General features: G+C 39.9%; 2 protein-coding genes across 6 annotated transcripts in view; both read right to left on the bottom strand.

Annotated features, from left to right (window-relative positions):
- Positions 1-1,742: 1,742 nt before the first annotated feature.
- Positions 1,743-9,769, bottom strand: LOC106807954 (serine/Arginine-related protein 53-like). 3 transcript variants are annotated; one of them, XM_014810479.1, is made up of 8 exons: positions 9,214-9,769; positions 4,976-5,409; positions 4,615-4,737; positions 4,336-4,372; positions 4,019-4,070; positions 3,663-3,805; positions 2,600-2,779; positions 1,743-2,349 (listed from the first exon to the last, which is right to left on the bottom strand). In XM_014810479.1, exons 2-8 carry the CDS (start codon positions 5,401-5,403, stop codon positions 2,257-2,259), a joined length of 1,056 nt encoding a protein of 351 aa, XP_014665965.1. In that variant the 5' UTR covers positions 5,404-5,409; positions 9,214-9,769; the 3' UTR covers positions 1,743-2,256. The 3 variants fall into 3 exon arrangements, with proteins under 3 accessions (XP_014665965.1, XP_014665967.1, XP_014665966.1); XM_014810481.1 differs by having other exon boundaries at positions 2,600-2,776; XM_014810480.1 differs by having other exon boundaries at positions 9,301-9,769.
- Positions 9,770-9,843: 74 nt separating this feature from the next.
- The window catches only part of LOC106807953 (negative elongation factor D-like), a 15,459-nt gene continuing 380 nt past the window's right edge, over positions 9,844-24,922 (bottom strand). The window contains exons 1-17 of one of the 3 annotated variants that reach the window (XM_014810476.1): positions 24,045-24,154; positions 20,820-20,920; positions 19,698-19,822; positions 18,416-18,525; positions 18,118-18,227; positions 17,894-18,001; positions 17,349-17,501; positions 16,821-16,951; positions 16,493-16,613; positions 14,612-14,678; positions 14,198-14,310; positions 13,749-13,885; positions 13,360-13,474; positions 13,009-13,104; positions 12,226-12,366; positions 10,835-10,964; positions 9,844-10,388 (exon numbers count right to left, since the gene is read on the bottom strand). In XM_014810476.1, coding sequence (XP_014665962.1) covers positions 10,357-10,388; positions 10,835-10,964; positions 12,226-12,366; positions 13,009-13,104; positions 13,360-13,474; positions 13,749-13,885; positions 14,198-14,310; positions 14,612-14,678; positions 16,493-16,613; positions 16,821-16,951; positions 17,349-17,501; positions 17,894-18,001; positions 18,118-18,227; positions 18,416-18,525; positions 19,698-19,822; positions 20,820-20,909 — 1,779 coding nt within the window. In that variant the 5' untranslated portion in view covers positions 20,910-20,920; positions 24,045-24,154 and the 3' untranslated portion in view covers positions 9,844-10,356. Of the gene's footprint in view, positions 10,389-10,834; positions 10,965-12,225; positions 12,367-13,008; positions 13,105-13,359; positions 13,475-13,748; positions 13,886-14,197; positions 14,311-14,611; positions 14,679-16,492; positions 16,614-16,820; positions 16,952-17,348; positions 17,502-17,893; positions 18,002-18,117; positions 18,228-18,415; positions 18,526-19,697; positions 19,823-20,819; positions 20,921-24,044; positions 24,155-24,922 lie in introns of those variants that run through there. The other 2 variants (XM_014810478.1, XM_014810477.1) reach the window with 2 other exon arrangements.

Here is a 24,922-nt window from a genome sequence, read left to right as displayed (position 1 = left end):
GTTGTTTAGTATTATGTTTATATTTTTATATAAGGTATGTTTAGGGTTAGGGTTAGGGTTAGGGCTAGTGTTAGGGTTAGGGTTAGGTTACACTTCTGTAGTACAAGTCTGGTACACTTTGTGTATACATATATGTACCTCGGGTACATATCTGTAGTACCTGATACGACAACGACCCCTTCAGCGCTACTGAACATCCGAATACTTTAGCATGGATTGGTTTTATAGCCTGATATCACATTACGCCAACTACACCCACCCACGTGATGCCAGATGATTGGATTTTACATGATCCATGGATGACAACCGAGGTGTTTTCATAACTCAAGATGCTTTTAGAGCATTGTAATATATTCTGAGCGTGAGCAAATTCAGAGCGACGTACAGCACTCATGCATCTTACTGCGACTGCAGCTCTGCACCTACTCTGCTACAGTAGGCCCTATTGCTGCCACAGATTACGCCTACTGATTCTGCTGCTGCTGCTGCTGCTGCTGCTGGTGGTGGTGCTGCTGGTGCTGGTGCTGGTGCTGCTGCTGTTGCTGCTACTTCTGCTGCTGTTGGTGATAGCTGGTGATTATGATGTTGATAATGATGTTGCTGCAGCGAAGACGACGCCGACGACAAAAATAGACATGATTACACATGGATGTATAGACTTTCGTCAAATGCGGTTGACAATGACATCATCTATACAATAATCTTCAGCGTGTCGGACACCGAACAGAGGCTAGATTGAACGCCTACACGTGAGTCTGCGCTCTCTAATGCACCCAACTGTGATCACTTCTTTGACAGAATCGCTCAAGCAAGGTTGTAAGTGTGAGACATAGTGTTAATAGATAAGGTCACAGAGATAACCTACATGGAATTGCAGCGGCAGAACGAGAGGCAATTTACCATCGTGATCCTCATTTCGTGTGCTTCAAAAAAGTAAAGAGAGCAAAAAGAGCGTTTTTTTGTGCAAATGAAAGTGGTAATAAATTGTGTACGAGACGTACAGGAGCAGAAACATTCCAACAACAAGGTGCACCTATCTACGTGGACGAAGTCTGGTATCTGTTCAAAACGATTACTTTCTCGTGTTAAAAATTATAAGAGGGGCACAAAACATCTACACACACACACGCGCACGCACGCACGCACACACACACGCACACACGCACGCACGCACGCACACACGCGCGCGCACACACACACATAGTAAAAATGCCAAGTGAAAATACAATGTTTGGAAAAGCTGGGTGATTCACGTCATTGTTTTTGCTTTGCCAGCAACCTCATAAACTAGTTGTAACACTAAACCCAATTTCTCGGCATGCATTACCAGATTGCATTATCACGTAGTCAAATTACCAAGGTTACAAGTGACACATTATACTACAGAAATTGTATGTTATTTGAGGGCACAGGTGAGAAATTGCCAATTTGGTGTTTCTCATTTTACAATTAATGTTGTATGTCGCCCGTTTCTCTGTTCTTAACGTGCTAATCAAATAACAAATTAATATGTCAAATTCCTGGCCATAACTGTTACCAGTTTACTAGTTTTCTGATCAACACTGTTACAGAATTCTTGCCAAAAGGAGTGCAGAAGTGAGAAGTTAGCAAATTATCTGACTCAAATCGAATTAGGAATATTTCTGGCATGTTTGTAGTGTGTGGATGGGAAAAGTGAGCCTATTCATGCACAAGAGCTCAGACAATGAATGATCCGATGGAAGATAAAGATGAACCACAAGTTTATATGTGAGAATTCTCCAAATATATTCCATGATGATAACAACATAACAGAACTTCAATCACACGATCCTAAAATGCTTTCATTATCAAATTTCTTCTGTTGTTATATCATCAAAACATATACTCGTAACACCACCTACAACACTTATACTACACATTACACAATATAGATTACAAGATTCCCAAGGCCATCAGTTTCCTCGTGAAACAGAGCAAATACGCGACAAACAGAAAGAAAGAGATTTTCAAATAAAATAACTGTAGTTTGCTTTGTTTCAGTACCAGCTCTTCTACCTATGGTCGTTCCTGATTGGAAATCTTTGTAAGTACGTATATATTCTTTACAAATCCCGCCTTGCCACTCTAAACACAAGCATTGCAGAGCAAACGTTCATCTCAAATAAATATCACGTCAATGAAGATATACAGTGCTCTCTCTAATGCAGTTTTACATCATTAATTATAGTAACAAGAAATTCACACGTAACAATACCACAGGTTTGCATGTAGCATTCAAGTCAGCATGACCCCGTTCAATTTCAGTTGCCGTAGCTGGAGCAATCGCTGGCGCCATCTAGCTTCTCTCTCCTCCATATTAGAATACAACTAAAATACCACAACAAACCTCTTTCAGTTTATTTTCAAGTGATAGTACACATATATAAACGTATGCATGCATTATATTAAAAATTAGTGGACAATGTAGCTGAACACACATGTAAACAAAACATAAAATTATACACAGATAACAGTGTTCTTGACTGAACTGAATAGACCAAGTAGATTCTTTATATTATTCTAATAATATATGCAACCCTTATGATCGATCACGCTCAAAGACTCATGTATTACTTACGCTTTCATGGGCTATGTTATCAGTGTCCTGGTAAACAATCTTGTTACTACTCAAAGTGGATGCCAGAGGTTGTATGACAGACTGGGATGAGCCTAATCCATACATGGCCTTGTCATGGCTATGCTCTGATGACATACTGTTAGATCCTGTAAGCCCAGCCATTGATGTCGGTTGTACCTTCTGAAATCAAGTATTATAAATTATCATCAATGTGAGGTGTAGGAGTCAAGCAGTCACAGGGTGTTCTTTCAGAAAATGATGCTTTGCTTGGTGGTTCTTCAGATTCCATAACAAATTGTCACTTGTAATAAAGAGTTTAGGGGCTAGGAGCAAAGCAGCTTGAACATGAGGTAACAGCAACCATTACGAAGCCACATTTTCACCTTTAAAATAACTGCTTAAAGTGATTACGTCACGAATTTCTAGCACCATGAAGTAGTATATTTGTGAGTTATTTGTACAAAATAAAATGTATGAAAATATAATTAGTGTTTCTGTTTACTTTTCATGCTTATATACCTTCTTTATATGCCATAATTTGCCGGTAAAAAACAGAGAGACGCCAGTATCTGAACAGTACTGGGGGAATAGTGGGGGGTACAGAAATTACCAAATCGTCTAGATTTTTGCAAATTTAACCAACGTAAAAACATTTTTATCAGGTGAGAGTTTGAGGATATATTTAGTATCGTTAGTTCTTACTTTTAATGTAAAAAAATGACCTTTTTTTTTACAAATTTTACCATGGAAAATTCGTGACGTAGTCAATTTAATGTTATTCAGTTTACAACCTAAATTAACACATAAAATATTCATTTTCCTGTCCATATCGACCTCATAGCCCTGCATTTTATGCGTCCCTCTTAGCTTATAGAGGAAGGTCATCATCACAATGTTAAGTTACCCATACTAAATCGCACGCACACATGCGTGACGCACGCACGCACGCACGCATTTACGTACACGCCCATGCGCGTCCACATGCATGCACGCAGGATAATCACACAACCACACACACTTTGAATCGTGTCTACCTTCCTCATATCCTATGAGGTAAACCCACCTGGTCAGAGCGAGTCGACTTAAAAGTGGAAGGAGTGAAATCAGATTTGTTTATATCGTCTATAGACATTTGCCTCTTCATTTGCTCTTCTGCTGACAAAGGCTGCGGCCCTATTCGTCCTTTCAATGCTTCATCAGCGGCAACTGCAAAAGCACACCATCACAGTAAAATTTTAGAACAAGACTAGATAATGATAGTACAGTGCAATGCATGTGGTAAAAATACCAAGGTTTGAATTTATTGCCTAAAATAGTGGGGAAATTCTTGAATTGTTGTAGGTCCTTGTATTCAGGTTTAAAAGAGGCTGAATGGACATTACCATAAATTATATATATATTTATATATATTACACTTACCTGCAGCCTGCAGTGCCAGCTTCATTCTTACTTTATTCTGTTCAGCACGTGTCTAAATTAAAAGGAAATGATATATACAGCCATGAGTCAATCATCATGAAAGACAATATAGAGACAGTAAAGAGAATGACAAGTTTCACTCATTAAAATATATAAATGTTGAAAAACATTACCATAGTAGAGACTCATCTTTTGTAAATGAAGTGTTTGCTAGTCATCATTGACTCATCAATCAACATGCTTGCAAAGCCATCATTGTTACATGTTTGATAGAACGAGATAAATTTACTGAAATCTTGCATGTTTAAAATACATACCATCTCATCAAATCCTGAGATTTCTGAGGCAGGATCTCTAGATAAAATTTAAATAACAAAATTCACTATTACTAAACTAAACAGAGTGAAAAAATACTAAATTTATATGAGTATTCTTGAATTTTCAACAATCAATTTTATCGAATTGCAAAATAATGCAAGAAAATAATTCTGTAATATCAACAATAATAATAGATCCAGTCAATAGTATTGTACTAGCAAAAGTTGCATCACTAGTTCTAGCAGTTTAAGTATATGGAATCAATAGCTTGTACCAACCTGGACATTGTTACGTTATCCTCATTCAAATCCTTATCCTCAGGACTACTGCTTCTACTCCTGGCATCGCGATGTGAACTTTTTGTTTCTACATTTTTTCGCTGTCTCTCTTTGCTTCGAGATCTATAAATATGTAGTATAATTAAATATTACAGTATTCTACATATAACAATCAACGGTAGTTTAAAATTACACCGATCAGCCAACACAATCATTAATCTCAAATATACCGAACGTGATTTTGTGGCACTATCTGATATTTGTCAGGAAATTTCCAGCAATATGTTGTAGAAACAGTGAATGTGCACATGCAGTCTACAACATTTTGATCCACCTATTCCTTCAGCATTGTGATAACCACCTTCGATCTCGGGACCTCGACCTCTGGTCACGAGACCTCGACCTCCTGTCATACGACCTCGATCTCTGCTCTCGGGACCGTGACCTCCGGTCGCGCGACCTCGATCGTCGATCTCGTGACCTTGACCTCCTCTCTCGCATCCTCGACCGCCGGTCGTGCGACCTTGACCGCCGCTCCGACGACCTCGACCGTTGGTCGCGCGACCTTCGCGAGCTCGAGCTTGACCTGCGCTTGGACTTGCTCGAGCGCTCGGCGCTGCGGCTGCGCGACCGCCGGCGCGACCTGCGCTTGCCGCGGCTCGACTTGCCGCGCGCCGCCGCGTCGTCGCCGTTCGAGCTCGCCGACCGCGATCGGCTCCTGCGCTTCTTCGTGCTCTTGCGGCTTTTTCGCCTGCGATACTCGACGTCCGAGTCGGAGTGCTTGCCCATCGTCGTCTGAGCGCGGACGAAAGAGGAAATAAGGTCGTTTCATTCGGATGTCCAGATCACGACTTCAATACCGTGTGGGAATTCGTTTCGAGTATAGAGACGCGAGTGGTGGACAGAGAAATGCTTTAATTGCGACAACTTGTGTCTGCTACTAGCCTCAGCATAGGCCTCACGTTTGCCTGTGGCAGAGCAGTGGGGTAAATTGGTAAAACCAAGCTTCGCCCTGCAACGGTTTCTAAAAGTACGACAGCCAATTCTAAAAGTAAAATGTTAAAATTGTGTGTAACAACAGTACATGTGGCTACTTTTACACCAGTGGCAAATTTGCGCTACCATTTGCATTATCATGCTCTCTCACTATCAGTGATGTTAGATGTGACTAATGACCACTTATAATTAGACTAAGGCCATGAGAATAAAAGTTTTAGATTTGCGTCCGAACATTTTTCAAATGGCATGAGGATTTTTTTTCATTATTCATTATTTACTTCTAGTGAGCTGAACGAACGAGAGAGATTTTGATCACTCCAAGATTGAAGCTTGTTGACGGTAACTGCATGCGCATACTAGTATGTATTATGCATAATTCTAGCCTTTTATCGCTGTTTGATGATTTGGAACTTGAATTTTTGTGATGGAGAGCTTTTTTTTATGTAAATAATGATTTTTTTTTTTCAATAATGAACTTTTTCGGCTGGAGGTTTTGGAGCATGCAGGCGGTGGACGCAAATCTAAAACTTCCATTCTCATGGCCTAATAAAGTTCTTCAGCCTTACTACGGTACTACACCAAACTTAGCTTGTTAACCTGCTACCGCCTGGATTGCGTTATTGGAATTATAGTACACTCACTGATGAGCATGGTGAACTGTAGGAAATACATAGAGAGACCAGAGAGGATATAACGACTAGAATTGCCTAGTATGAATTATTTCTATGGCAGATAAAATAATAAATGTGAAGTATGTAAACCTGGATATTGGGTGCACACTGCACAGGCACTTGGAACGTTTCAATAATAAAATGGTGGTAAACAAACACGAAATGTATTTACTACCAAACTCCAACGTCTTGTTTCTCTGACTGTACTATCTTTCGCAGTATTATTAGCGATAATTTCCTTAGATTGCCATTCAAATGCTCCTCTACAACACACAGGTACACCGCACGCGTGCGCCGCTGTGCACAAACAACGAAATTATAGAGTTAATATTTTAATAATATCAGGAGTGAATAATAATAATATATTATTATTCACTCCTGATAATAATAATAAGTTTGTTGTTTGGGTTGTTTCAATGGATGCGCACAGCGGAGTCCGTGTGGTGTACTTCACTACTTCACTTCAGTAGTGTCAGTACCTACTAGTGTGTTGCAGAAGAGCATTTGAACTGCATTTTCTGTTTCTGTTTCAGTACGTTGTAGTATCCAAATTTGGCATCGAGGCAACGGGCTATAGCTAGCCATGCGGTGTGTGACCTAGCTTGGGTAAAGCCAGGTAGTTTAGCCTTTTAGCCGAAAGACCCTGAGGGTGGTCACAGCCAGAGTTTTTTTTTGCGCCCTCAGCGGTTCTTTTACGTCCCCATTGACCTCAGTATTACTGGAGACGGGACCGCCATTTTACGTGGTCATCCGAGCCACGGGAGATTCACAGTCTCCAATGTTGAGAGCCAGGTTTTTACACCTTGAGAAAATTCACTGATCTGGCCGGGGTGGTTTTTACAGGAAATTATCGGTAATAATAGGCGAAATGGAGTAGAGAACCATTAAAGCTGCAATATGCGCATCCAAACGCTAATTTCTCCAGTACTAGACTAGCAAATACTTTGTGTCATGCATACCTTATGACAAAATAAACTTTAGTTCCTCCCATTTCACTGCGCGTTTGCTTAAAACCCACAAGAAAGAGGTGCAAAATCTGGCAATCTGGCGCCAACGCCGAATTGTTTGCCAAACAATTTAGCCCCGAATCGGTTAGGTGACGTCACATGTTGCTACAGGTTGCACCCGCTGTACGGTTGCTTGGCAGAGCAACGCAAACGTGTCAACAACATCGAAGAATTTGAACAACATTGGAGGTATTTTAAAATACCTTTTATAAGACAACGTGCAGTGAAATGGGAAGAACTAGAGTTTATTTTGTCATATGGTAGTATGATTATGCATGACACAAAGTATTTGCTAGTCTAGTTATGGAGAAATTAGCGTTTGGATGCGCATATTGCGGCTTTAAGACTTTATTAGTAAATACATTTCGTGTTTATTTACCACCATTTTATTATTGAAAGTTCCAAATGCCTGTGTGGCTGTGACCGTCGACCGAGTCTGATACTGATACTGATGCTGAGAGGGTCTATGTCCCCCAGGGTACTGCCAGAATGTACCCTGGTACTATCTAATATGCCGGACCGTACCCCGCGCCTACTCCACTAACGAGTCTAGGGAGTCGCCTACGCCTACTCCCTAACCCTATCAGATTAGTTACCAGGGTACGCTCCGGTATACCGGACCGTACCCAGCATACGTTCCGGCAGTACCCTGGGGGCAGGGCTCGAATTAACCCTATATCAATCGCCGTACTGCCCCTGAAAATCCAACCCGACCGACGGCAGTGACCTGCCTTGCCCTTTTCTGTAATTGCCGTCGGTGCCTCTGGCTAGACTGGTTCGCGGCCGCACTGTTTGTCGCAGAGCGTGTACATTATCTAGCAGAGCGTGAGGCCGGATACCAGTCTACCCTTTGGCAAAAACAATAACGTGGCTTGCTGCCAACCGCTGCCAGTGGACGATCGATAAAACGTGCGCCTGTGTATGCCCGTGGTAAAACACGAATATTTAAATATTACACGTGGACTCGGCCCGCGCGCGATTTAAAGCGCGGGAAACGACGCTCGCACAAGAATGGCCAGCTGTGATCTGTACGGTGTGTAGCTTGCTAAGTGCAGTAAATTATGTTAAACTGGGCCTACTATTTTGTACATTAAAAGCAAGACGATGTTGATGTATTAATTTGTTATGACTATGAGTTTTCCTTTATTTTACAAAAGTGCCTTGGTGCCCTTCTCAAATTGTGAGTTGCCTTGATGCCTTTTAAAATCGCAGTGGCTGGAGGTACGCCAGCCGTCGGTCGTTCAAGCCCCTTTTTTAGGATTAGGGTTAGGGTTAGGTTTAGGGTTATGGTTAGGGTTAGGTTTAGGGTTAGGGTTAGGGTTCTTGCTCATCTAAACTCTCAAATCGTGAATTTATTTCCCAAGGCGTTATTTCGAAATCTGGCGCGACCGCCGCCATCTTTGTCTCGTTAAGTATGAAAGCGAATGGACTGGCGTACCCGTAGCCTCGAGACATTAAGATACGCCTGGCGTACCTCCAGCCACTGCCTTTTAAAATTGCCTCGGTGCTCATCCTGCCATCCACTTTAGAGAAAATTCAAGGCAATTTCTCACATGCCCCCAAAAAATTGCCCTGCCCCTCTCGTCGCTTATTAATTTAATTCGAGGCCTGCCTGGAGGACATAGATGATAGACCCTATGAGCACAGGCCCTTGGAGACTCAAGTTTCAAGAAGAGTATAACTTATAAGAGCGAAGCGGCTTCGCTCTTATACTCTTCTTGAAACTTGAGCCTCCAAGGGCCTGTGCTATGAGCGATACTGATACTGAGTGATACTGAGTGATAGTGTATTACTATTACTATTAGTATTAGTGATATCCTTGGGCCCTGATATCATATTCATAGGGAGTCGTGCAGGTTTACTTCAGTTTCAGTGTTTGCCGACGCGGGTGCACGACTCAATAAACGCTAAATCTTACAAACCTTCAAACGCTAACAAAAGGTACTCAAAACCACAGAGACATATGTGATATTACGACAAGTATAACTTTTTTACTTAAATTAAATTACATTCCGTGATTTGCAGCGAAATGAAACAACTCGAACCTTGCCGCAGTTTGTTGTGCAACAACGCCACCTATCGGAGAATTTATGATTTAATAGGAACAGGGAATATGTACAAATAAGGTTTGTTGGGAAATACCAAGTAATATAACAATAGTTCAGCAGTATGCCACAAGTAAAATCAGTAAACTCTGAGAGCAAGATATGTTCTGTTCTCTGCGTAAACTCACCTTGGTTCACACAGGTTCAATGGTTCACTGTTCATGGGGTGCCACCATAGAACTAGAAATCTATTTTTAGTTCTATGGATGCCACCACCATGCAATTTTATGTATGGTTCTTATACTTGCCAGTGTCCCTTACAAAGGATGTTGTAGTGACAAGGCAGTGCATCTGGGTGTAACAAACTTGCTCTATAATAATATAGGAGTAACGTTTCTAATATCACACAATATTGCTGGGTAACACAAACTCCATTATAATGTTGTCTTAATTATGTCATTTATTCCAATGCAGAACAAAAACGTAATAAAAAACCCCAATATTTCATTAGAATTTACATAATGATTTGTTCATTTTAATCGATATATGCATATTTAATGACAATATATATACAAATGATTGGGCATTTAAATCAATGATTACAAGAATTCCATTCTGGTATTTCTCTAAACACAAAATATAACATGAAAATATTATGACAACACGCTAGACAATACATGGTTTCTGACATTACATTAGAATGATCCTGCTATTAAATGACAATTATTCTCTCATATTTCCAGAGAGTGAAGTACGGTGATCATTGTATTGAAGTTTTTGGCATGTTCACAAAACCGTTATTACATTGCTTTAAACAGCACACAAATCGTTACTCAAAACATGACACTTAAACTGGCTGAATATCCAAAGCAAGACAGTTGCCTTGTTAAATAGTATGGTTTAGCATAAATTCTCCAACATAACTAATGAGATATCAAATATAGGAGTATTGATAGACGTAGAACCACGTATGTGAGCTGTGGCCAAACTACCATTTTCTTAGAGTTCCTCATGGTAGTGTCAGAGGTCATCGAAGGTCTGCCGACAATGAGCTGCAATAGAAATATTACATCCCGGTGAACATAAATTTAACATCCATATAGAGAACAATTTATCAAAAATAACTCCATTACGAAGGTTTGAAATGAAATCGAATGATTTACAGATGTACACATTCTAGATGTGAAGCAGCAAATCTATTGAAAAATATCTTATATAAACTGCTTTTCACTAAGAGTTTAGCATAGAGGGTAGAGTATGGCATATAGTATTATGCATATATACAATAGAGTATACAGTATAGTATAATATATATAGAGAGTAGAGTATATAGTATAATATAGTATAGCATAGAAAGAGAATAGATTATAGAGTATTTTGTGTGTATACTTTACACTCAATTTAAATACAACCGGAAAGTCACAACATAAGCACATAATACAGGATTTCGTAGCTCTCTCATCCCCATAGTTACAGCATCACATTCGCCGACACTCACCAATAAACTCTGATACAGGATCATGCTCATTTTCTGTACGTATAGAGCCGGTGATGTTTTCATTCTCGATGAGAGGAAGGAAAAGCTGAACAAACTCCAAGGTGAAGGGCGGGGCTATTACATCGAGCACCTGCAAAAGCACAATACCACAGGTGACTAGATTAATAGGGAAGTTAATCATACATTATGACTTACAACTTCTGATAGTCATACAATGTATGCTATCACATTGTGCACAGACTCCAACCGACTCCAGTTTCTATTACCGCATTCACACGGTAATGGTTTGGCTCGAGCTAAATGGACAAAATTTGGCTCGGGCCGGTTTGAGTCGGAGCGTTCACACGTACGCAAGTGAATATACTGTCTGTCAAATTCAAATACTTGGCAGTTCATACTTTGGCAGTATGTCGCGAGATGGCGTTATGTACGATTCAGTGTTTACATCTGTTCCGAGTTCAATTATCAATCTTGAAAACATGCATCCTGATCAAATTTTTCGAATTTTTTATACTGTTTTGGACTTTATTTCGTTGAAGTACACGTTCGACACTCGCGGCATCTACCGCTCTACCGCTCTACCAATTTAGCTGGTGCTAAAATTTGGCTCGGGCCTGGTCAGACGTTTTCGATGAGACCAAATTGGCTCGTGCTAACTCGGCACGGCCCCGAAAAACCGTCCGTGTGAACGCTCAGCTCGAGCCAAATTTGGCGTGAGCCTCATTAGGCTCAGGCCAAAAACGGCCGTCTGAATGCGCCTTATATTTCTGTACTGAAAACACTGAAGTAGAATTACAATAGAACATAATTGTTAATTGGTAACCTATTATTAAGATTACCTGAGCATCATGCACATACATCCTGACAATACACTACAGGGTGCGAAATTAACAGGAGTCCGGAGTCAAATACTCCCTGATTTACTGTCAGACTCCCTGATTTGACATATGCAGGAGTCCGTGCGGCTCCCTGAAAATTCTGCCATACAAACTAGTTCGTTCCGGAGCACGGCCTCGCGGAATTACCGTATTTTTTCAGCTAATGTCCAAAGAAAATTTGGCAGACGTGCAACTGCATGAATCTTAAAAATAAGCACATGCGTTATTGTTAATATCTTTAATTTTAAACCTCAGACTGCGGACTCCCTCATTTTGCTGCGGACGGAGTCCGCTGGACTCCCAGGTTCAAAAGTTAATTTCTACCCCTGCACTAGATGCATACTGCTATTACTACAGAACGTAGGTGAAATTGAATTTTTTTAAATAAGTTAATCTATGACTTATGATATGTTCACACTAGGATAAATTAGTCGATACATATGCTTCAGTGAAGGTGCCTGTAAGTATTATCTCCATTTCCAAGAAAAGCAATTTGCCCAGAGCTGCACTCACCTCAGACACAAAGTGACGAATGAGAGAGACGTCAGTGTCTTTCACCTCCCAACACTGCTTCAGATAGTTGATTACAGGTATGACAAAGCCACGACTCAAAAGGTGCACCGTGCGGTCTAGAATGACCTTTTTCAGCTCCAACTACAAGAATGGAATTTTCAATTAATGGACATTGCAGATATTTGCACACAGGCATGCATGCACGCACGCACACATGCAAGCAATATTATACATTGTTTTTATTTTAATTAATCCACACACATAGAGAAGTAAATATAAAGAATCATATTCAACAACCACTAAAGAATGAAAACTTAAATATAATAATTACAATAACAATAGCAACTAGAGCACTCGGGGAGAGCACAGACCTCCGCCAAGGCAGCTGAATTCTCTCAATGTGGATTTTTTTATTAATTAATTAATTAATTAAGTGGGAAAATTAATTAATTTAATAATTAATTGGATCCGGATTAGTGCGAGCGTGCAGGTGGAGGAGGACTGTGGTTGCCCCTTAGCCTGTGTTTGCGTGTTTGTAAGTCTACAGCCAGCGCACCTAGCGGAAGTGAACTGAAACGTGCATGTTCACAAACACACAAACCAACACTAAAACATTCGCCGGTGAAAACATAACCTCCGCCACGCCCCTGGCGGGGGTAATAATAGTATGTTATGACATTAGCAATTCTTTAATACTAATCATAAGCAATAACAAAGGTTATACTATGTAATCAGACTAGAAAACAAGTGAGGTTACATATGCTGTTTAGCAGAGGCACTAACCTGTACAAGTACATCTAGTTCCTTGAATTCTGATTCAAAGAGGGATATTAGAAGCTCTAGAATTCTTGGATGCAACATCGGATGGCAGGTACTCACCTGTAATAGGTTTGTAGCATGACAGTGTTATGTTGTTTCATAAACAGCCATACATAACAAGCTATTCTAATATAATAAACATAAAATACATTTATAAAACACATATATACAATTTACGGTTATATTAAAAATCTTACATAATAATAGCTATAAATAATAAAATAGTCTAATACATTAAACACAAAATGGTCTAACGCTCTCTACTCTCGCAGCCGACTTAATAATTATAGCAGCTGGTCTTCATACAAAATTTACCTCATCCAGCAGGGCAATATGTAAAGGCGTGTGGTCAATGTTGTGTTGGAAATAGCTAGGGTCGTTTACCGCATGCTCCACCCACCGGATGACTCCCATTCCTACCACAGGAAACCTGCGTAAATACAGAGTAACATTCACTGGCTGAGAAGACTTAACTGGCAATAACAGTGATCATCATGAAAGTATGTAATTCTTAGCAATGCTGCAAGAAGAACCCAGTGGAACCATGTGAAATCTTTGGAATACATGCTCTGGTGAAACAGGGCATAACCACTCGTTTTAGTACACAAAGTAACTAATAAATAGGAACCTGGTTGATAATGAAGGCATATTAAACAGATGTGTGCTGTAAAATTAATAAGACTTGAGCTAGTGCTAGTACTAACCTGATACATTGGTACAGTGTTGCAACTTCGCATATCAGGTCGCTGCAACTCTTGTTCTCGAATATAATCCCACTGACTTTCTCTATCGCCTGCGAAGTTTGCTTTAGCTCGTCCCTGTTGATCGACTTTCGCACTCCCTACATTAGAAGGCAAAAACTTGATGATGAAAAACCTTCTTACTGTCTACATCGGTAGGGAAGCCTTACTGCACTGACTGATAAAAGGTTACAAGAGATCTTATAATATAACAGTGCCGACTCCTAAGAATCTCAATTTAAATAACCTCATCAAGATTCTCCTGAGAACACTATTAACTGCTTCTCCTTCAGATGTTGTTCATGCGACCAACGTGTGCATGTATATATATTTACATTTACGTGAAGATTGTGTGAATCGGTGCCCAGCAATGTATATTTTGAGAAATGCAGAAACGAAATAAGGAGACAGACCTTTTTGTGAGTTTCATGTACGCTGGCACTATATGCTAACAAGTAGATGTACTTGGATTTGTGGTCTGGATTAACACGTGAGTTTGGACAGAATAAGGCCTCAGTCAGCAACTCTGCAATAACATAACAACCAAGGATCAACATAGCTCACCATTTCAATCGCCATAGAAGATTCCTCACTCATTTGCCCATGGAAATTTTAACTTTGTGATATCTTTCTAGATAGTAAATAATCCATTAATTAAAAAATGACACAGTGTGTAACATGGTGTCTGGCACTTACAGAAAACAAACACAATTACACCTTGCTTTATAAACAGAATGCAAAGTGCCCTCAGGATAGCAGAGTTCAAGGTGACCTTGCAATCAAATAAAGCGAAGCAGCACCAATTGCAAAATAATTGAGAAACTTACCAATAAGCTGAGGGGTGCGGATAAGATCTACAGGTGGTGGGTCATTGCTACTGTACATCTTGAACAGCTAAAAGATATATAGGCAAATCATCATTACCATACTTGGTCAATAATAAAATACATTGGAACCACTAGCTCAGCAACAGAACTATAAAATTAATTGTAAACTATTTTTACAAGTATTTGCAGGCCATGAAATTAAGATTTTTTGCACTGGCCCAGAGGGCTAGTAACAGCAGTTTTTGACCAGCCCTCACAAATTCACAAAGATACGACTGTAGTCTGTTTCACTGACTCTTGCTTGTCCGGAAAATGTTGTAGTGTGCAGCATCGCGTAGTAGCTGTTGAACAGACTATAATACAGATCGTGAATGATGTCCGAAGTGTTTATGCCATCGTCATGTTTTACGCTTGCATTCTCGATTCCAAATGTGTAAGATGTTGATAAATTATGGCGTGATATCCTTCAGGTAAAACAGCATTGTAGGCTATTTGCTCGTTAATGCTATAACTAATGAAAGTGTTAATGACACTATAGCTCACCTTAGGTGTGATAGAAGAGGGAGATGATATTTAAAATTTGGTAAGTGTTTCATTTATGACAGACCAAAATGTAATCAAATGTCCTTACTCCCCGTTTTATACTAATAGAAATTTCACTGTTTTGTTTCAAGGTTAGTTCTGATGCGAAAATATATGTTTCAGATCTGAAAGTCTGAAATCTGGGCATGAGATAGCGCTACGCCTAAATGATCGCCATTTTGGTTTTCGATTATCGCGCAAATAAAAGTGCTCAATAAACTATTCCAGTCAAATTATTGTAACAAAGAATCTAAAACACAATATTATACGTAGGTATGATTAGGTAGGTAGGTAGGTAAATTTAACAAAATCGAATGAATCTAGCTGGCCATTTTCATTTTTGCCAAAAGTCGGCGTGGCTCGAAAGTAGGTCCACTGGCGTGCTCCAAAATAGGATGTTCAAATCCTTCCCATATGAGTAACAACTGTATGCAATTTGAAACATGTGGGTCAAACGGTTCTTGAGTTATCGGTGACCGTAGGCAGACAGTGAAATGCATTGTGAAACTGCCAAAATCTACCTAATTTGCATAATTTTTAAGAAATATCAAAACCCCTGTGATATGTTTTGGGGCCAGTCCTTATTCATTCACATACCAAAAATGAGCAAAATCCGTTGAACGTGGACTGACTTATGGCCATTTCCATTTTTGCCAAAAAGTGGGCGTGGCTCGAAAGTAGGTCAACTGGCGTGCTCCAAAATAGGACGTTCACATCTCTCCCATAGGAGTAACAACTGTATGCAATTTTAACCATGTGGGTCAAACGGTTCTCAAGTTATCGTTGACCGTAACCAAATGTTGACGGACGGACGGACGTACGATGGAGGACACCCCATGGCAATAGCTCATCTTCACGATGTCAATGTGAGCTAAAAATGTAGGTACTCGCTAACATGGCTGAAACCACCTGTGTGGGGGCCGGTGTTTTGCCAAAATTACTGGCCCTCCAAATAATTTGCCGGCATATGCCGGTGGGCCGGTGCTAATTTCGTGCCATTATTTGATACACTGGCATGGTTACAGTAATTGCCCCATAACCTCATAAACTAGAATTGACATAAACTGATGACTACATCTGTCAGAACTCTATTTGCATGTAAATAAATTTATATAAGTTAATGTAAGCTTCAATCTGAAGTGCCTGAACATACACCGGCAGTGAATATCAGTTAACATAACACAAGCTCTTTGCATTTTCACAGTCATTCACACTACCTGAACAACTACCTGTGATTCTGCTCGATAGCCAAAAGTTTTAATCAATAAATTAGCAATAACAAATAAGATCGTTACTCACCACTGTGACATCAGCGGGATTGAGAGCATTTTTAGACAGCATCGCAGACAGGGCCCCACATGCCCGAGGATAGGATGCCGAGCCACTGAGAGCGAGAGTGACCGGCGTAACGTCATGGCCCCTGCAGGCAAGTCACACAGTGAACACCACACATATTGCTTACTCTATCACATTCTCAACGGATTGTACAGCATGAAATAGTAAAGTTATATGTTATAGCTGAATGAACGAAATTATAATTTCGTCATCTTAATACATGCTCCATAAATGCTTCTTCTGAGGTAAAGAAAAAGACAAGATTTTATAATCGGTGTTATTGTTTACATACTTCTCAGTAGCACACTTGTTGATTTCCTGGCAGAGACGTTTCAAGTGAGATCCACCTTTACTCTCCTGTGCAAGAATACTAAGCAGAGCCTGCGTGTAAAGGTATGTATGCTCCCCGTGGCAAACCATGTTCTGTGAGAGAAAAGTGATCGCATTACGATGGGAAAACTTGGTTTGACCACTGCATGTAAAACATACTAGTCATGTTTTATGTAATTGTAAAATTTAAATAATAATTTGAGTCATAGATATTTTCTCCTCACAATTTTGCTAAACTCCATGGTCAACTGGTACATTCACTAATTACGGTTCTATAATATATACACAATTTAACTTGGGGAAATGCATTGTTGGCTAAGGTTCTACAACTGTAACTTTCCTCAACACTTTGATTAGAAACACTCGCTTCTTTTGTGTCCTTCAGCAGCAAATACTATACATACAATTTTTGCTTTAGTATATAAACTATATTAGGAGTTTTTCGTGAGCCGCACATCTGTTTAGCATTATGCTCTTATTCTATTCACACCGTGAACTCTGGGAGATGTTCCTTCATGTGTTCCTCGCCCTTCTCCAGAAAGCTACAGACAGATGTCTTCAGCACTCTAGAAAAGACTTCAATCTGCTGGCAAACAGTCGATACACTCTTGATCTCATCCTGAAAGCCTGCATCTGAGATCAGCTGTGTAAAAGAAACGAGGCAAGCACTAATAAATGTCAGTATACAACATCACACAGATTTGGTACATGACTTAATACTGAATTGTATAGGATATGAGCAGATATAGTTTATCATGGTGGCCCAAGAGATCTAGCATATGTGGGTTAGCGCTATGGTTACCTAACTTTTCTACTAACTTTAACCATAACCCTATGGTTATCAACCCGATGGTTTAGGCTACCACAGATTACAGAATTGGAATATGGCCAAGGGTTTAGAAGCAATAAAATATACTAGTGACCAGGAAGCAAAACAAGTAACATTACTAATGAAAATGCTCTGCTATGGGGTACTTTTGCATATAAATAAATTAATTTAATAAAATAACTTTTACAATAGATACCACATCTTACCTTGACAGTGAAGTTTAACATCAGGCAGTCAGGGTAAACTTCAGCTAATTGATAGAACAGAGATCTCCATTCGGGATATTCAATCATTTCAGTTAGCCACGTTGGTGTCTATAAAAAAAAAAACTCATCATGTATGCTCTAGAAATACATTCACCTTTGCAACTGAAAAACGTTTAAATAATTGTAGACAGTAGGTCAGAACAGTCATGAAACAAATGACATACCTGTCCCTCCTCCGTGAAAATAGAATCGGCTTTCTTTTGGTCAAAGTTCCGTATGATCATTTTCTTCATGTGATCCTCAACAATTTTCTGCACCTCCGAAATATTCACACCTGTGCAATAGTATGTGTCAGTGGTCTCAACTAGACATGTCTTCATTTTATAAAACGCATGTATATGTAGTGAATGCAGACACATTTATATTGCCTACACACTGAATTTAACTGCTCGTTTATTTTCATCTAGAGACCTGGCACCTGACTGGACTTGAAACAAGAGAGAACAGCAACAGCTAAGGTACCTATCATGATAAGCCACTCCGCCAACAAATTTGCAAGCTGTGCAATGGCGCTGTAGTTGTCCGACAGCAGTTGTACGACAGGCTCTGGCCCGCCTCCAGCCTGAAAGTACCTGCAACAGCAACACACCAATGCTATCAACAGTCAGAAGCTCCGTGTTGCTTGACAAAAAAATCATACCAGCCTCCAGGACAACCCAACAGGTAAGCAGCAGAATAGAGGTCTTAGCCTGATAGTTTTTGGTAGGCATGTTCCAGAGAGGCAAGGGTAAACGTACCTGAATTTTTTTTTCAATCACATGAAAAATGTTACAAACTAAGCAGGGAATTACTTTCAGTATAAATACTTCTCATCACGGGATCAGAATATCGCTTTTGGTAAATCTGTGTCTCTGTGCTATATGATTTTATAGTCCATCAAAATATAAATCAGTGACGCTCATGAATATGTACAGAATGTGTATTTATGGCAAGGTGTGTAATAATGGCAAAATGCGCACACAGTGCATGCTTACATAACACTAAGCAGTAAATTGTTAACTAGACCCAAAACTGATTAGGCAAAAAAATAAAAGATGTTTGTTTCCGCTAACAAGCTGAAAAAAATTGGACACGGTAGGCAAGCAAAACTGTTTTTTTATCTTTTTTTTTTGGTATTCTAACTTATACTTGTATACAAATACTTGTTTCATACTTATAACAGCCCATATAATGACTTCAAAGTCAAATCAATGAATTCACCGATCGATATCACGCTGGGATTTTTTTAATTAAAATTTTTTTTTTTGCAGCCGATTACAATAAAATGTTTCGATTCGGCGGTTTAAAATGGACTCAGTCTGGTTAGCGAAAACAAACGTATTTTTTTAGGCTTTATGATAGATTGTTATGAACATTTATCGATGACGACGACATTGATACCAATAATGACGAGTTTGATGATACAAAATGGTGTATGTGTGATCATCCATCCATTTGTCCACATGTGTCTGTGTGTGTGTGTGTGTGTGTGTGTGTGTGTGTGTGTGTGTGTGAATGCGTACGTGCATGCGTACGTGCATGCGTACGTGCATGTGTGCGTGTCTGTGTGTGCAAGAGATAGAGAGAGTGCGTGCGTGCGTGCGTGAGAGAGAGAGAGAGAGAGAGAGAGAGAGAGAGAGAGAGATAGAGAGAGAGAGAAAGAGAGAGAGAGATAGCGAGAGAGAAAGAGAGAGTGCGTGCCTGTGCGCACGTGTCTGTATGATGGGTGATGATCAGTGCTGATATGTGTTGTGTGTGTTTGTACCTTTGTAAAAATGGTGATATACCCGGTTCCATGATAAAATCTTTGCTTCCAAACAATTCCAAACATTCTGCCTGAATAGACTGATTATCAACCTCTTCCGGTTCGTGGTCCGACTCAACAGGTGACTGCAAAGAAAAGTGAATTTAGAGTGTCGATATAGTTATCAAGTATGCTATATGTATAACAAAAATATTCATAGAACACATGCATATAATAATATTTTGTGTGGAACAATCTAAGACATGCCATCTCTAATACTACAACCATATGCCCATAGGTAAGACACCTAAATCAGGCAGGGTGTGAAATTAATGCGAGTCCGGAGTCAAATACTCCCTGATTTACTATCGGACTCCCTGATTTGACATACGCAGGAGTCAGTGTGACTCCCTGAAAATTCTGCCTTACTATAACTAGTTTGTTCTGAACAGAGCACGGCCTCGCCGAAGTACCGTATTTTTTCAGCTGTCCAAAGGCAATTGGGCAGACATGCCACCGCATGAATCTTCAAAATAAGCACATACGTTATTGTTAATATCTTTAATTTTGAACTTCAGACTGCGGACTCCGTCATTTTGCTGCAGACTACCTCTTTTTGAGGGTAGAGAGTCCGTTGGACTCCCGTGTTCAAAAGTTAATTTCTACCCCTGTCAGGAATTTTCATATTAGTGGTAAAGTGTCGCCAGTGCCATTGAGAAATACAGCCTAGAATTCTTTGCCACTTGCTAGTTAATGGGGTTCTTGGTCGTTTATCGAACGACGAGGAATAAGCCAAATAAGTATGCCTGCTGGAAAAGAGCATGCTCTGAATGTTCGAACTTATATACAGACGGCTCAAGGGTTTATGTACCCATGCAGGTGTTGTTGAGTGGGTAAGGACTTTTTATCCTACACCTTCACCACTTTAGTTTCAAAAATTACCGCTAGGGACCACCACTCAAAATACTTCGTAAAAATTGCCGATCAAACCCTAACCCTAACCCCTAACCCTAACCTTAACCCTCACCCTAACCCTAGCGATAATCTTTAAAACTGAAGTGGTGAAGGTGTAGGATAAAAAGTCCAAACCTGTTGAGTGTGGCAATCGAGGTCACACCACCATTACGTTTAATGATTACCTACCTCCTCTGGTTCAGGCAACGTTGCTTCTGCATCATCGGCATCATCCTGTTCCCAATAGCTGGGTGCTTCCTCATCATCATCATAATCCATCACAATTTACTCTGCAACACATATTGCAACGTTATTTAGGCACAAACAACTCCTGAACATCTTCTGCAAAAGTGACAGCAAAGATCATCTGAATAGGATATCGGATCATATCGGAAACATAACTCTCTCACTTGCAGGTTCACTACGCCATGATATAATTCATATATACGACCTACAGCCACAGTGTCAGTATTGTAGATCACACTCGCAGTAACCTTTGCTTAGCAGAATCTGAACTGTGAACAACCTGAGATTATCTCAGTCATAGTCATACAACTTACAGTTAGTGAGTTACAACTTACAAGTTGAAGTCGAGCAGCTACTGTCATACTGAACACATGCGTCTAAACAGAGGAATTGCTCCGACCTGTGATTGGAGGATAAAAATAGACCCCGCCCACTCCCGCCGCATACGCTATTATGCTATGACCGGTAGGAACGTGTACTAACTATCATATCGAGCGAACGATTTGAGTTACATTTCTATAAATTCTAGCTGTTATAGACACATGTCTTAGCCTTAATCTCTGTGAATTTTGGGTCTATTGAAGCGCGATTAGCCTAATTAATTAGTGGGTGGGATCTATTTTTATCCTCCAATCACAGGTCGGAGCAATTCCTCTGTTTAGAAGCATGTTACTGAACTAGTAGGCCTAGTAGTAGTGCTGATAGGGTCTATGTCTCCCTGGGTACTGCCGGTACATACCAGTGAAAATAATATCGGGCGAGTCAAAGCTAAAACTGACTCGCCCGTGTTGGCGAGTAAAAATAATTGCCTAAAGCTTTAATCAAATAATGGATCCTTACATTTTTTTATCCAAACATTGGATTGGTGAAAAACAGTTCTAGCGATGTTATCACGCCACATCCATTGTGTACATGCCGTGGTAGATGTCATTAGTAGTTTACATGAAAAATGGACAGTTGGGAGACCGTGGTTTCTGTTTCTGTTGTAGTACGTTGCAGTATCCAAATTTGGCATCGAGGCAATGGGCTATAGCTAGCCATGGGGTGTGACCTAGCTTGGGTAAAGCCAGGTAGTTTAGCCTTTTAGCCGAAAGGCACTGAGGGTGGTCACAGGCTCACAGCCAGAGTTTTTTTGCGCCCTCAGTGGTTCTTTTACATCCCCATTGGCCTTAGTATTACTGGAGACGGGACCGCCATTTTACGTGGTCATCCGAGCCACGGGAGATTCACAGTCTCCAATGTTGAGAGCCAGGTTTTTACACCTTGAGAAAATTCACTGCCCCGGCCGGGGTTTGAACTCACAGCCTTCTGTGGACAGTGTACGAGGAACAAAACACAACAGAGGGGATGAAGTGTGCTTGGTGTGTGGAGCACATCGGCACCCTAAAAAGTCGAGGACTGATTAAGCGAAGCAGCACCTTTATTGACGGCTGTAACAATTATAAGCGAGAATCAATATCCTATAGCCTATACCATGAGCTGTCTGAGGCACACGCATGTGCTTCTGATCCTGTAAAGGCTGTACAGAATCTGGAAAAAGCCCCTGCTAATGTCGCGGTCGATCTTCTTCACACGCAGCATTCTGAGCTCAAAATTTTGTTCAGGAATGCCCATGCATTGGCCAAGAACGGGAGACCATTTAGGGACTTTCAGTGGTTGTGCGACTTGGATGAAAAAAAGGGCCTCTCGATTGGCCCTTTTGTATTTTTGTAAATTTGTAACTTTGTTGTGACGGGTACCGAGGTACCCTACTTATAATGTGATCAATGAATTAAATGTGTAGTTTAAATCAATGGTGTTTTTTGTGTTTTTCCACTATTGTTTGACAATAATTTTTTATTTTAAAATTTGGGCGAGTACAGATCGATTCTATTCGGGCGAGATAACTTATTGACTCACTCGCCCAGTTTGGCGAGTGTTTTTTTTAAAGCTCTAACCCTGGTCCGGCAGTACCCAGGGAGACATAGACCCTGGCAGCAGTAGTACTGTACCGGTACTACTAGTACTAGTAGTAGTACTACTACTAGTACTACTTACTACTAGTACTAGTAGCAGTAGTACTAGTAGTACTACTTACTACTAGTACTAGTAGTAGTACTACTACTAGTACTACTTACTACTAGTACTAGTAGCAGTAGTACTAGTAGTACTAGTAGTAGTATAGACCAATAAATTGTTTATATTCTGATGTTATTTTAGGGCCCAATACCCTTCCATAGACAAAACCTGTGAATTCTGTCGTGCAAAATGCACGACAACCTTTTCCCTATTTACGGCCGTGTTACATAGAAAATCAAAGAAATACCTAAAGCCGTCGCTTTATTAACATCTTACCTACATTACAAAACACTTGTCATGCAGTATTCTCCTCTTTAATCACGTTTATTTTATTAAAACATCACGACATAAAAATCATGCAAACTTCGCTACACACAAAACTGCCAATCTTGCATTGAACCGCACAACGACATTTCTCACCGGCCAATGAAATCATCGCTGTGACGCTGTCCGGTGCGGTTCAAAATTCAAATGCAAGATTGGCAGTTTTGTGTGTAGCTAAGTTTGCGTGATTTTTATGTCGTGATGTTTTAATAAAATAAACGTGATTAAAGAGGAGAATACTGCATGACAAGTGTATTGTAATGTAGGTAAGATGTTAATAAAGCGACGGCTTTAGGTATTTCTTTGATTTTCTATGGAACACAGCTGTAAATAGTGAAAAGGTTGTCGTGCATTTTGCACGACAGAATTCACAGGTTTTGTCTATGGAAGGGTATTGGGCCCTAAAATAACATTAGAATATAAACTTTTTTAGGGCACAATTTATTGGTCTAGTACTAGTAGTAGTAGTACTAGTAGTAGTACTAGTACTAGTAGTAGTACTAGTACTAGTAGTAGTACTAAGTACTAGTACTACTACTACTACTACTACTAGTGAGTAGGGATAGCCAGATAGTAGATAAATAGGGATTTTGAGCTTATTAGATAGCCACCGCCATGAGAAATAACAGCGCTTACAGAATTAACAAATTCTCACGCTGAGTGACACACTATTCACTAACAGTGACACAATGACTCACTGTCAGTGTAGTGGTTACCGTAGCAACAAACTATTAGCGATCGGAGACTGATATTTCACACGCACTGTCTCTTCCGTCTCTACTTTACCTTTTTACTTGAAGCTATTAATAATTAGATTGACGCCTACTTTAGCTTGAAGATACACAACAACATTTTACGCCATGCGCGCTACATCCCACGAACACTGCCTGTTCTGATGTTTGTTAGATAACCATAGAAAACTGCAGTGTATGAATACTATACTCGCTCAGCTTCCAAAGACCATTGATGTGACAAGTTCAACTTGTTTTTTGTTTTTTTAAGAATTATTTTATTTGGCCTGTTCATCAGCAATTTACATTTATACATTCAATCAATCAAGTTGTAGAAATAATAATTCGAGAGCAGCCGGGAGTGCGTGAATAGTCTCGAGAGATTCATTCTCTGAGACTGCCACTCCCCTAAAACTAGCAAAAATATGTATAAAGACTGATAGCCTAGCTGCATTACATGTATAACGTTCTACAGTAAAGATTTCGAATTAATTCGAAATAACAATAGCAGTGAGTGTAATAATACAATACCATTTACAATACAAAGTACAATAATACACTAAATACAAGAATACACGGAGATACAATACAAAATCAAAATACAATGCCAATAGATAATGACAAATCAGTGATACGACAAATGGCAAAATTAGTCTGTATATTCTCGTACACGGCTTGATATTGCGAGTATAGATTTGATTTAAGCATTCGTTGACCGTGTAAATCGAAATCTCTATTTATGGGTATGGGATTACGATAGTATACATGTCAGCAATTGAGTTACCTGCTGCGATCACCACCGTTCTGATATTTTAGAGAAGCAATTTTTTAGCTATTCTAATTTAGAATGTTGAAAAATGAATTTTCTTTAATTTGTCGCGCGGTAGCATCATTCCATATATGCACGCCTCTATAATATTGAGTTGACTGGCT

Source organism: Priapulus caudatus, unplaced genomic scaffold, assembly GCF_000485595.1.
Source record: "Priapulus caudatus unplaced genomic scaffold, Priapulus_caudatus-5.0.1 Scaffold244, whole genome shotgun sequence".
Classification (NCBI taxonomy): domain Eukaryota; kingdom Metazoa; phylum Priapulida; class Priapulimorpha; order Priapulimorphida; family Priapulidae; genus Priapulus; species Priapulus caudatus.
This window is presented reverse-complemented; position numbering and strand designations above follow the sequence as displayed.

Excerpts from the sequence above, each read along its gene's own strand:
- LOC106807954 (XM_014810479.1), bottom strand. The coding sequence starts at position 5,403 with ATGGGCAAGCACTCCGACTCGGACGTCGAGTATCGCAGGCGAAAAAGC. Across the intron at positions 3,806-4,018 it reads GCTGGCACTGCAGGCTGCAG|TTGCCGCTGATGAAGCATTG; the intron begins GTAAGTGTAATA and ends GTGCTTTTGCAG. Across the intron at positions 2,350-2,599 it reads ATAACATAGCCCATGAAAGC|TTGTATTCTAATATGGAGGA; the intron begins GTAAGTAATACA and ends GTGGTATTTTAG.